Raw genomic sequence first — 14,282 nt, forward strand, 5'->3', positions numbered from 1 at the left:
GTTTTGCAGATTCAAAATTAAATTGCAAAATATTGTTTTACAATTTTGACTTTTTTACAAAAATCTGGACGTTTTGGGTAAAAACTCAACACGGCATCGTATACTGCATGTGTAGGAGTGTAGGACTATGTTATTTTAAACCCATTTACTATGTGCAATTTTGAAGTGACGTCACATTGTTGGTGGTGATGACTAGGCAAATTTTGGTTAGCGTTTTACCATGCACATAATATTTTTAATATAAATACAAAATTTACCAACAATCGGCCTAGTACTTTCGGATATTATCTGTCTAATAAAAATCAGGAACAGCAGACAGACGGACAGGCGGACAGACGGACATACAGACAGACAGACGGAAACGGGAGACCTATTTTTTTGTACTCTAGGGGTCATGAAAGGTCGAGAAAACGTAAAAGTAGAGAGTCGGCCGACGGATTCGATTACAATACTGCCTTCGCTTACGCTTGGGAAGTAATTCTTCATATCCTCAGTGATTCAAGTCGTTCACAATTGCTAAACAAGTCGAAATAAAGCTCAGTAGTTTTAAATTTCATTAGAAATTTTTTTTCTAGCTAAAATTTGATTTTTTAGTGAGCCCTTGGAATGAAGGCCTAGCTAGAAATCACAAGAATAAGCTTGAAAAGTTAAATTTCTGACGTTTTTGCACGAATTCTTTAAATTTACAAACGCCAGAACGTCAGAACTTGGTTTATGGTTAATACGTTTTTGTGCAATAATAGTCCATTGTCTTAAAATAAACAACTTTTTTCCACATAATTACGCACCATGTTGATTACATTGACTAAAAATATCAGTTTGCATAACAGTTATTGCCATTTTCGTTATCTTTTAATTACGTCAATGATTTATTTCATCATCAGAATATGACCACGTAACTATAATTACGTACCTCTTGTGGTGTGGTTTGGATGTAATAACGTTCATTTTATTTTATGTAACTAATCTAAGCCATGCGATTTGTTGATAACACTTATTGAGTTTTTGCGGCATCACCACGACATAAAAAAACTATGAGCTCATAATGTGTTGTTTTTGACGTTACATATTTGTCAGCCGATATGATTAACAAAAAAATATAGTGATTAGGTATGTCATAACATTCTATATTATTAAAGATAAAGACGTCATTATTTTTTCAACAGCACTGCAACCATTTCTTTCGTGGTTTTAGTAGTTTTTAGATCAATGCGTACAGAAAACTTAGGTATACTTTAGCCAAAGGTAAAGTGCACTTATGGCTTAAATGTTATTCAACTCAACCAAAGTAGGCCGCAATCAATCACTTTTCTTGGATAGACCTTCTCCTATTGTATCCACTGTAAAATGCTTTTAAAGTCATAGTCGTAAACGCACTATATCTTTAGCCGAACTATATTTTGCTACAGTCGCACACAGTAGGTTTAATATGGAGCTTTCGTTCTATAAAGGAAAGTTTAAATATGTGTTTGTTGCAAAATAATTTCTAGAAATATCTTGAATATGCTACACATTACACATATTTTTAACAAAGTGCATACATTTAATAATTCCTTTATCAAAAAACATCAAATTCCAGCGAGACTTAACAAAAGAAAATCCTTGGTTTAAAAATTTTGCAGCAGCGTCCCTTGAATAATAAAGTTGTAAATATATTACGAGTGGAATGCTCTTCGTCATTCACTGACAAACGTAATTAAAAATTGAATTAAAAGATATAAATTCAATCTTCAATTGATCCCAAAAAATACAATTGTTATTGCATACATTACTGAATTGTTGTTTCTGTGGTTACAGTTCTGCGAGATATTTTCTAAAAATGCTACCTGAATTTCATATAATTTTCCATTAAATTACAAACAGGTTTAAATAATAACTCATGTAAAAATCTGAGCAACCCTTTCAGTGCGTTACTAACAAAATTATTACTACTCTACTGACATTTCAAAGTAATAAGAGAATTACCAACACAAATGGATTTAGAGTGCACTGCAGAGCTTCGCAGTAGATAATAATGAATTCCTAACTTAAATAGAATGAGAAAGTGCAATTACGTTCCATTAGAAATAAGGGTTTCATCGGTGTGGATATTTAATGCGAATGGAAAAAAATGATGTCCTGAGAGGATATGTGGGAGTGGACATTACAGTGGAAACGTGAGAGACTACGAAATAAATGAACGGAAGAGTTTCAAGAGGTCAGCCAAAGCAAGCAGTATAATGATGAACAATGGCGAAAATAGAGAGGAGTGGTGCACAGGATGTTAGAAACGCCGAGGGCTGTGAAAATACTTCTCCGTATAAACGGGAAATTCTCTTTTTCACTTATAAACCCTAAATTAATTGTGGCGGAAAATTCACAGAATTGCACAGACAATATTTCATCAATTTTGCTTGCGGATCAGTGTTAATCGAAGATAAGGGATGATTTATGTAAAGGTTGCGAGATTTTAATTATTACCACCACTGACATGCCGTTCTTCTACTTTCCAAGCTACATTGGAATGTTTGATTCTGAGTATTTTTAATTTAATACACATACTCTGGGCGTTTCGCAGTCTGCGGAATACCGAAACGCAAATTTCCCCCTTCGGTCTATAAATCGTCTACCAGTTAGAAATTATGTTCGAAACTAGTCCCGAAAAATCTTTAAAATGACTAATTTGTTTCAAATAATAGGATGGAAATAGGAATAGAAGAAAGTTCAAGTTGTCATTTTGATAATTATGAAATCAACGACTTTTATTCTTGTTCCAGTTGCTGGTTTCCACATTTTATAATATTAAATGTTGTTTGCTTCAGGTGGTTAAACATATTTACTTACCAACTGTGCATTTGAATGTGTAATCATCAGATTCAGATAGTTTCATTCAAATATTAAAATTTCTTCTACCCATTTCCATACTTAGTGCACAAATTAAATAGTAAGAAGCTGCTGAGGTTGCTGTTGACATTTCCGTATTGTCGCATAATTACGCTGAAATCTTCGCTAAACATGTTACCTCAAGATTTCACATTTACATAAAATTTAACTAGAACTAGATGTAACAAAATGGGTGAAATGCGAATATAGCTACATACTTCCTTTTATGTAGAATTGTAAGAATAGTTTTTTTTTATACACAAAATTACGAATTCATTACTCTTTTTAGCGATTAATATAAATATCCCAAGATTATGTTACCAATTTTTGCAAGGATAGTGTTCTACTATTTCTTCTGTATGATTGATATTGATTTTCCTAGTGGTGGTTTAGACATTATTGGTGTAATAAAACTGCCAACATGTAGATTGAAATATACAACGCTTTTTTCAATTCTTCCTAACGAACTAATATATCTGAAATATATCATATTCCATTAGAAAGAATTACGTTAGGTAAAAAAAGTGTCCATGTAAGAATCCCGATTTATTGCACAGGGATCTACCCAGTTTTTCTATACAAAAAGCTTCGTATACAAAGAAAAAATTTCAATTTTATTCGTCCATATTTCTGGACTTGGGGTTCCTTTTGATGGTTCAAACATTTAATACTTTCATTTCAATAAAAACTTTCACCTGATTTGAGAATACCACCACCTGTTTTCAATAAAATGTTACGAGTTTCCCTGATACAAAATAGGTATAATTTGCATAAATTTTCCAAGCTAGATACAGCAATTTATTATGTATGGTATGTGCCGTGAAGCATCCATATTATGTTAAAAGATGTTCCAAAATGTGCGGAGTTTGTGTGAGCAATAATTTTCGCCAATTAGTAAGTCTGAAAGGGGTTACGTTACTACAGTGTGCGGGAAAAGGTTTATCATTTTAGCCTTGCTGCGCAGTTCGTGTAAACTAAAAGGCGGTAGAGGCACATGCCGTGACGTTAGAAAAGCAGTTTAAATTCCAAAGAAAACAAACATGAATGGCAACGAGGATTAGGATTAAGCAAGAGAATATAAAGTTTGTAATAAGAGAGCGTATAGTATGAAATTTTACTTTGTGTTTTCGTTCGGAGGCAGTGCGGTATATAAAGAAGACATTTTCTGGATCAGTGCGATAAGAGGACTGCAGGGACGAGTACAGTAACTCAGAGACGAGTAATTTTAGACGAGTGGTCAGTACTTACTGCAAAACTCCTTTTTATTAAAAAAGAGTGGATGAAAAAAAAACAAAACGGAAACATCTCTTCACACCGTGATTCTTTATGTACGCAGAAGTGGAGTTGCGGAAACAAATGATACTCAGAGCTTTGGTCTTGGTAATGCGATAAGAAACGAATATGTAGTATATTTCACCAGCTTGTGCGAAGTCATAAAATGCTAATCATCCAGACTTCACACGTCGCTGCTTTCATGCCTGATTCTCCGAAATTCGAAAGAGAAAATATTGTAATATACAATACGTATTTTGCTCTGAAAACTTTTATGACTTCGACGCATAAACTGGTGAAATGGAACATTCCTGTTTGCCGGAGTTGCGGATTTTTAAAACAAGAGTAAAAATCGCTGTACGTGTAGTATTTAATGTTGAAATTTGAAATTAATAATTATTTAGGTACACCTGCATGCAAAATAAAATTTAATCAGAGCCGGACTGTACCCGAGTACGTACGAGTTATCCATAATATCTAAACGTCAGTTATCTGAACAACTTCAAATTTTAATTGATTTGTATTAACAGCGCAGTTTAAAAATAATCGCAATTAATTGGAATATATTCGTGTTGTGTGAAGGGGTTGTGTTATACACAACACACAATATTTCCAGTCACTCAATTTATTTATTTATTTTTTTGCACAGTGATCAAGCGCTTGGAAAGTGTCACTTTTTTTCACTATTTTTAATTTTTTTAAGCGATTTTATTAAACGATGTTTACAAATGCCTCTCCCAGGCGTTTAGTCTTATTGGCTACTAGTTTTTTTTTCTACATTTTTTTACTGATTTCCTTAATTAACTCGGGCTTCGTCCTCGTTAATCAGACTGCAAATTCATGAAAAAAAAAAGTATCGCTTTGAAAACTAGTTGTACAAAGAACTGTTAACGACTAATTAACACTTTTCTACCTTTTCCGTTATTCTAACGTTATTGTCGTACTTTTCGCTCATACCACTTTTATTTAATACATTGTAACTGGTATTGTATGTCTAATAACATGAAACCAATTTTTATTACCTCCTGATAAGGAGGGCGACTGACCACTTCTAGACCAAATTGTAGAGGAGGTCAGTGATTAAAAAGTTCATTTTAGCAATAACAGACACTAATATGTACCAGTAGTAGCAACAGTAACGCTAATACTAATAACTATGTGTAAATAGCGGAAAGGTGTTCTTTAATAGATCTGGTGTAATTTAGATCAGTAATATTGGTAGCCATGACGAGAAATGTCAGGCGAATGTCAGTGACAAATGTCAAATTAAAATTTCCTGTATTTCCGGAGGCGTAAGGACTTCACTAACTTCTTCACAAGACATTTTTACCAACTTTAACTTTAAACAAAAACTCGAATTGATTCGAATTACAGTTGTTGTTGTGAAAATTCGAACCTCAAATATTTCGTGGTTAGTGTCAGACCAACCCATCACCAACCACGACAAAATTCCCCAGATTTAAAAAAAGGCAAATTTCAATTAAATAACTTGGATTCGTGCCTCTATATTTGCCTTATGAAACTCGTTCTTTAATATACTATTAAATATTTCAATTATAAAACACAACAAGAATTCGAAGAATCATTTAAGAACTAAATTTCAGGATCTTTCCAAGATTCTTTATCTTCCAAGGGTTCTCTACATTCTTTTACAATTTTTTCCAAAGAAAAAAGACTCGTCCAAGATTCTTTTACATTCTTTAAAAAAAAACACCAGAATCCCCAAAGATGCTTTTAAATATTTTAAAGATAAAAGACAGTAGAACTTCTGAAATCTATTCAAACAAAAATTTTAGGACTTCACCAAGATTCTTTAACTAGCATATAAAAAAGCCAGGGGTTTTCCTTTGTAATTTTTTTAAATATTAAAATTATTTCAGAAACACATAAAGGGTTCGCAAGTTTCTTTCATACCCTTTCCAAAAAAAAAAATCAAGATCCTTTCATGTATACCCCTTATAAAAAAAACATCAAGGTCTCTAAGAATATTTCATTGTTTAAAAAAAAACTTGGGGTCGTCAAGATACTTTTACATTAAAAAAAAACAACCACCAGAATCCCCAAAGATTATTTTAAATATTTTAAACATAAAACACAGTAAGACTTCTGAAATCTATTTCAAAAAAAAGTTAGCACCACCCCAAGATGATTTACCTATCACAATAAAAAAAAGCAAAAAACAGGAGTTCTCAATATTTTTTTTTACAATTTTTTCAGAGACAAAACACTAGGAGATCGAAGATGTTTTTAAAAATAAAATGTCAGGACTGTCCCCAAGATTCTTTAAAACTATTTCAAAAATAGAACGTGAAGGTCCCCAAGATTGTTTCACACTCTTTCCCCGAAAAAAAAACACTAAGCTCGTCTAAGATTATTTCATATTTCAAAAAAAATACTCGGATCAGCAAGACTCTTTTATATTCTTCAAAAAAAAAACATCAGAATACCCAAAGATGTTTTAAAATATTTTAAACATAAAATATAAAATGGGACTTCTGAAATCCATTCCAAAAAGAAATTTTAGAACTTCCGCAAGATTATTTACCTTATTAAAAAAAAGCTTCTCAACATTCTTTTATAATTTTTTGATAGACAAAACATTAGGGGATCGGAAATGTTTTTAAAAACAAAATTTCAGGATTCCCCCAAGATTCTTTGTATTTATTTCAAAAACAGATCATAAGAGTTTCCCAAGATTCTTTTATATTGTTTCCAAAAAAAAAAAAACAGTAAGCTTGTCGAAGATCCTTTCATGTTCTTCCCAAAAAACACCAAGGGTCCCCAAGATTCTTTTACATTCTTTCCAAAATCCGCCAGAATCCTGAAAGGTCCTTTTAACTACTTTGAACAAAAAAGACACCAGAACTTCTGAAATCCACTCCAAAAAATACAAAAGTCTTAATATTTTAAAGATACAAACCACTAGGAGTCCTAAGATCCTTTCAAAAACAAAATTTTAGAACCTTCCCCTATCTTTTAAAACTCACCAAAAACTCCACAAGATTGGTTCAAACTTTTTCCATGTAAAAAATAGTAAGCTCGTCCAAAAATATATTTATATTTTGCTTTTTTTTAATGTGCGTAGTTTTCTTCTCACAATAGGAAAAATGAAAAATGTTTACAATGATAAATTTTTGTAGGAAGAAATCGATATTGCAATTATGCTCCGCCCCCCGGTTTGACAACGAATGAAAAAGGTGGAGCTTAATATTACTAATACATATAGTTTGCTTTGAACAAGACGATTATTTAAGAACAAGTTTCATATGATAATTTCATAGATAAAAATGAGGATTGCAATTAAACTCCGCCCCCGGCTAATAAGGAATAAAAAAATCATCACATTTCAGATAGAGTGGGTGGGCGGGGTTTATAATTTGATTTTTTTTAATGTACGTAGTCTTCTTTTCAGAACCAGAAATATAAAACATGTTTAAAATGGTAAATTTTTGTAGGGAAATATGGATTTTGCAATTATGCTCTGCCCCTCAACGAATGCAAAATTGATCAGTTATCACAATTGAGATCGGGGCGGGTCTAGGTGGGGCTTAAACTTTGACTTTCTTCTTTATTTATTTTAATAATTAAGTATATGCATAAAAAAGAAACATCTTTTCTTTTTACATAATACTCACCTCCACGGGAAATTAAGTCAAAATGAATTATTATTGTTTTTTTAGAACAACACGATTATTTAAAAACATGTATCGCATGGTATTTTTCTTGGAGAAAAATGAGGATTACAATTCAACTCCGCCCCCCGACTCATGACGAATAAAAAATCATCACAACTGAGATAATTAAAATTATAATTTTCAAGTAAATGGGAAAATCGTCAAAAAACTCGATTATAATATGCCTTTAGAACAGATTAGAAAGATCAATTGAAACTGCCAGAAAAATTTACTTAAAATCATCACATTTTCAGCACCAGCGGAAGAGTGCACAGCATTATTGTTTTTTAAATGGGACTCCCTTGTGTTATTTTTCTAAAAGATAATCTCAATACAAGAAATTTATACAAGGTACATAATAACATACAATTTTTGAAATAATGCGGATGGAAAGTTTCATTTCAACAATGCTCACTGGTCGAAATGAGTTAAGGGAGGGAAGTGAAGTTCACGGGATGTGATGTTTGAGAGTTTTTCCTCTATGCGGTGAACAGGAACAAGAACTGTACAAAATGTTGAAACAAATCTCAGCGATGTTATTACGGTTCAAACAATTTTGTAATCATTTTGAATCTGTTTATGTTACTGCATACGTAAATTGTTTCGTTCAAACTGTTTCCATGTTTAAAAGTGACTGAGTAAAAAATTAATTCCTAATCAATACAGTGTGTTAAAATCTGTCGTCATCTAACTCAAAATTAATTTCTCATTTGCGGTGTTATTTTGCTTCTGAATAAGCACTGTCAACAGGTAAATATACTAAATAATGTGTTAGCATAAACGTTATTGAAGCCTGAAAAATGTCGCAAAATCACATTCAGAGGAAAAAGGATTTATGCATATATAGGAAGGATAATACAGCAAGAATGTAACTCATTTTTCACGAGCACAAAATTTTTTACCATGAGGTCAGGCGTATGCTGAAATGTCATTTATTTTTTAGTTCACGTGAAATGAATGGATAGTCAATGGTTACAGATGAACAAAAAGAAATTGAATTTATAAATTATAATAATCTGTCAAGTTTACTGCGGCATGTGTCTATAGGAAAAATTCTAGTGTACCTAATGGATAATCGGGGTAGGACACCTGATACATTATTCATGTTTGTGTGTTAAAAAAACATACAATTTATGATGAAGATGAATATTGTAGGCTTATTGTGGTTTTGCTCCACACGCGGTGTTTATGAAAGATAGGTCAAGTATAACAAATTCAGCCGTAAAACATCAAGCGATAAAACATTCCAATTTTATCTGCACATATTATGTCTAAAATAATGCAGGCGTTGTATTAATAATTTGACGTAACCCTCGAACAGTAATTAATTGTAGGCACTCTATACGTGCCAAATAAAAGAACTTACGCCGTAATTTAACCCACCGGAAATAAATTAATCGAATAAAACTAGTCAGCGTACAGGAGGCTTACACATGAAGAACTTGACCTAAAAATGCTATATTATAAAATTATATTTTACAGAACAAGTTTGCACAATTTGCAAATTTAACACGAGTGTAATGATGCAATAGGACGTTCAGAATTTAATAAATCTCATTACGCTTCATATTTCACAATCTTCCAAATCAGTGAAGCGTTCAATACGATTTTTCTCTTCGTGAAATATACTCTGTCAAACTGACATAGGTTATTGGGCGTAATATACCTGGACAATATTATTATGATGATAGCTAATACTTTATTATTACACAGCGTTATTGATACAGACAGTATGTCCTCATAAAATACTGTTGCTCGATTCAAACATTGAGCCTGAAGTGTTGATATTGTGCAAAACACTGAATTTGCGTCAGAGCAGCGATGATAAGTAAACCGACGCACTTATTTATATCAATATTAATTTAATCGTTACACCAGCCGTAATTTTTGTTTGTTCGATGGATTATTCGCAGCTTTACGAGCTTTAGTTCGCTTGCGGTTAAACAAAAGAACTTTTTTTATTAACAATTTGGTAACTTTTTCCGCTTGTCTTGAAATTACGAACTACACAATGGGTTTAAATTTAAACTAAGTGGTGTAATTTTGTATACAATATTCGTGTAGTTTTAGTCTGAGTTGATTTTTCTTGTGTTACGGGTACCAAATTCTTACCTGCGTTTTCTTGATATATCATTCTGCGTATTTTTAACCATGTTTAAAAATGTCTGATGCTTCAGTGGGCACGATTACGAGTACGTTAACTGTATTGTTTTTGTGTATTTTTCAACTTCACAGGGACGCTCACAGTTAGGCTGACATTGTAAAAGCAACTAAGAGTGTGGAAAAACATTTACATAAATGATAATGGAAAGTGAACGATTTTAAAAATAAATGAGTAATGGTAAGCAATGTTATCAGGATTGTTATAGCGGAGGCGTTTGTTGCATGCATGGGATGAGCACGTCAAAATTTGAAAAATTGTGTCAATACTTGGTCGCACAATTATTTACTCATCCTTAAGTCGTTAATGTAAAGTTAGTAAATGTTGCATGAATAAAAAGTAGTTCATCCGAGATAAGTTTACCTTCATTTTGAAAGCAAACTTTCTGATAAATATTTTCTTTATAAATGGGAAGTGGTAATTCGCGCTTCCGAGGTTTACGATGCGCAACGATAGCAAGTATAATTTAATTAAAAGTGGCATTGCAAGTCAATGTAAGTATGCATCAAAAGTAATAGTATCTAAGTATTGAACCTGGAAATTACTTAAGTCTTTAGACATAAAAAAAATGAACTAGATAGTTCTGAAATGTGATCAATACACTACATGTCAAATATTTGACGGAAGCTTTCAAGTAAACAATGAAAAAATTTCAAGTATTTATTTTGCAAACTATTTATCTACTTATGTATCTAACAGTGCTTTTTATAAACAGATGGTGTTATTAAAAGACAACAATCTGTTTTCGGACGATATAGTGTTGCAAAGTTTACTGTTGCCAACTGACTCACTTATTATCTAACATGTTATGCAGCTTAGGTTGCAAAAATAAATACAAATTAATAAAAGATGAGTGATGAATAAAAACTTCTGTTTTCTAATGAAACTGAACTCTTCAAACCATAGTTTTCTGTTTTTAGTAATGATTTCTAGATACATGTAAAATAAAATTGCGCAGTTAGTAACACGATTTTTATTTTATGTCGAAATCATTGCAATGAAGCTGTGATTTAAAAAATTATGAAACCCTTTTCACTGGTACGTGGTCAAATGTCTGTTAACTTATTTAGCATTTAAAAAAAGAAAAGTGGACTGTAGGAACGAAATGATTTCATCAAATATTTTTTTTAGGAAACCGTTTCATTCTAGCTTGTATCGTTAAAATAGCTGATTTGCGATAGTTATAAAAAATGCGTATATCTTTGGAATATAATACTTTGTTTTAGTTATTTTTAACAACTGTATACATTTTTTGTTTTAAAACTTGATACATTACAGTAACTAAATATATTAATGGATTTTGGTGGCATGTGGAATTTTTATGTAACATTTGACCGAATTCTATGTTGCTGCTAGTGTAGATTTTAAATTGCAGCTTTCAGAATGATTAAGAAATGAAAATGCGCATTTCTATGACATCATTAGCTTCCAACACTTTGCTTAATTATCTCTTTACAAAAAAAATTACCCGAAAATGTCTTGCTTCTTTCAAAAAATTATTAAATTTGATTTTGTGAAATTTTACTGTTTTTTGTGATAACTGCTGTAAAATAAAACAAACATAGATAATAACAGCCATAGTGTAAGAACAAAATATAGATCATCTAATCCACTCGGCTACGAGGTACTTCACCCATGAGCGAGTTATTGGCTGCATCAAACACCTGGAAAATATTGCACAAACAAAATTTTTGTAAAGTAATTGTGATAACAATCAAAGCGGATTCATAAACCACACACACATGCACAAGAGTACAACATTATTTTATAATAGATAATCTTTAGTACGAAAAATCATGATTAAATACAAATGATATGTCAAATTTTGGCTGGCGTTTGATCATCTACTCAATATTTGTAACAATCGGTCCAGTAGTTTAATAAAAATCAACACAGACAGGCGATAGACGACAGACAGACGGAAACGGGAGGCCTGTTTCTTCGTACTCTATATATTATTCATCCGATGGGTCCTATTACAATACATCCTTCGCTTTACGCCGGAAAGTAAAAATTTGTCATTATACTTAGTACAAAAATTCTGATATTAGTTTCTTGATTTATAGATTTGTTCCAATATGTTTGGCGATGTTAACTACCCTTGAGATTCTGTAATAAAGACAACTCAAAATATTGTTAAGTGATTTTTACCATAAGAATACGGCTTTTGGTTCAGCATTCTATGGATATTGTAGTTTACGTAACAGATTATAAAAAATACAAATACATATATCATTAAATCTTACAGTAGCTTCACGTAAATTACATAGCATAAATTACTTCAAAATATTTATGCAGAATTTTCTTCGTTCTATAAGCACAATCAAATAAGCCCAGGTTTCCTACATAAATTCTAAATTAGATAAAACATTTTGATATATATTTTGTTTCCTGAATTAATTTTTAAAATATCCGCTATAAACAGTTCTAAAAGTTCTATTATTTTATAACAATAATATTTCTGTTATAAAATGTTTCATTTTAGGCCGCATTATTCAAAAAATTGGTCAAAGTTACTTGGACAGAACTTCCCTTGCCCTTGAAATACAGTCCAAAGAATTCCGCTTTTTTATGCAATTTAGATTTTTTCGCTAAAATTTCGATGCCTAAGATAAAAAACAAAGTCGAATTCATAAATCACAAGTATAGAACTATGTTATTTTATAAAATTTAAATGGCATTTATAAAAAAAAAATGAAGGGACGAACAGACGGGACTAACTTTTCGTACTCTAGAGGTCATGAAACGTCGAGGAAACCTGAAAGTAACCATTTATTAGATGGACTTTTAGTAGAGCATATTGTAATCAATGTTTCCTTAGTTTATGCCGGGGAAGTAAAAACATTAATAATGTTTTTTTATTTAATACATTTTTGAGGTGATGCCATTAATTAATGCAGTTTTGAAAATTATTTTTTTTATATGTATTATTATTAAAGGTATTGTGAGATTATTAAACCAAGTCATAAAGTCTTGAAAAAGGTGACTTAAGGTGACCTGACCTGACCTGACCTGACCTGACCTAACCTGACCTGACCAGTTGAATGCTAATTACCGATTTACTATGTTGACTATAACATTAAAGCGTATGCAGAAGTCCAGTTTTCGTGAAGTAAGAAAATATAGATAAATAAGGCTACAAATAGCAATAAATTAATAAATAACAAATACAGGAACATTTTACCATTTGAAGGATATCCTTAAAATACATCTAAAATTCTCTTATAAAATAATAAAATCTTCAACAGGTGATAAAGAGAGACGTAGGCCTACTTTTTTGCATCCTAGAAGCTCTAAAACGTCGAGAAAAAATGCAATTAACCAACTAAATTGACCCTATTTTTGCTAGAGAATTTAAGATATTATTCCTATTTTGCTTACGCTTCAGTAATATTTTTCTATTTTTACTTTTCAGAATTGAGCACACATCTGCTTTTCCTAAAATTCTGAAAATACCGCTACGATTCAGTTTTTTTTCAAAAAAAAAAAAACATAATTACAGTGTCTTATGACAAAGTGCATTTTTACATTCCGAGCGGAAGCGAAAGAATTATTGATAATAGGCTCCATCCTATGCCTATTTTCATGTTTTCTCGACGTTTCATGACACGAAAAAATAGATCTCCCGTTTCCATGGGTCTGTATGTCGTCTATCGTCTGTCTGTGTCGATTTTTACTTCCCGAGCGTAAGTAAAGGAAGTATTGTAATCGAGTCCGTCGGCCGACTCTCTACTTTTACGTTTTCTCGACCGTTCGTTACCCCTACAGAAGAAATAGGTCTCCCGTTTCCGTCTGTCTGTCCGTCCGTCGGTCCGTCTGTCCGTCTGTCTGTCCGGATTTTTATTAGACAGATAATCTCCTAAAGTACTGGGCCGATTGTTGTCAAATTTTGTATGTATATTAGGAATATCATGTAGATGGTAACCGCTAAACCGCTAGATGGTAAACGCTAACCAAAATGTCTCTAATCATAGCCACCACTAATGCGATGACGTCACTTCAAAATTGTACATAGAAAATGGGTTTTAAATTATATAAAATAACATCATTCTACACATGTAGTTTACGATTCCGAATTCAATTTTTACCCGAAACGTCAAGATTTTTGGAAAAGAAATCAAAATTACAAAACAATATTTTGCGATTTAATTTTGAATCTGCTAACCCGAGTGCTTTGAAATGTTGCAGATCTTTTAAGGCTATAAAGAGCATCATACATCTTTAGTCAAAATATATTTGGTTATCCCCTCCAAAAACTTGATGACGTCAGCTCAAAAGTTTGTCGAATAAATCCTATCTAAAATGTACAAAAT

The 14,282-nt window shown here is 31.9% G+C and overlaps 2 protein-coding genes across 7 annotated transcripts in view; one reads left to right on the plus strand and one right to left on the minus strand.

Moving 5' to 3' along the window:
- The window catches only part of LOC135134736 (ankyrin repeat and IBR domain-containing protein 1-like), a 56,150-nt gene extending 46,140 nt beyond the window's left edge, over nucleotides 1-10,010 (minus strand). The window contains exon 1 of the mRNA XM_064063532.1: nucleotides 9,921-10,010. The gene's annotated coding sequence lies outside the window, so the exon portion shown is untranslated. The remainder of the gene's footprint in view (nucleotides 1-9,920) is intronic.
- The window catches only part of LOC135134737 (spermatogenesis-associated protein 31H1), a 127,841-nt gene that overhangs the window by 36,749 nt on the left and 76,810 nt on the right, over nucleotides 1-14,282 (plus strand). For 2 of the 6 annotated variants that reach the window (XM_064063540.1, XM_064063541.1), the window contains exon 1: nucleotides 9,910-10,000. The exons of 3 other annotated variants lie outside the window; for them this stretch is intronic. In XM_064063540.1, coding sequence (XP_063919610.1) covers nucleotides 9,977-10,000 — 24 coding nt within the window. In that variant the 5' untranslated portion in view covers nucleotides 9,910-9,976. Of the gene's footprint in view, nucleotides 1-4,011; nucleotides 4,099-9,909; nucleotides 10,001-14,282 lie in introns of those variants that run through there. One more of the 6 variants, XM_064063545.1, reaches the window with a different exon arrangement.

Source organism: Zophobas morio, unplaced genomic scaffold, assembly GCF_036711695.1.
Source record: "Zophobas morio isolate AGI-343-1 ecotype UQ-CSIRO unplaced genomic scaffold, CSIRO_AGI_Zmor_V1 ptg000023l, whole genome shotgun sequence".
In the NCBI taxonomy this organism is placed as follows: domain Eukaryota; kingdom Metazoa; phylum Arthropoda; class Insecta; order Coleoptera; family Tenebrionidae; genus Zophobas; species Zophobas morio.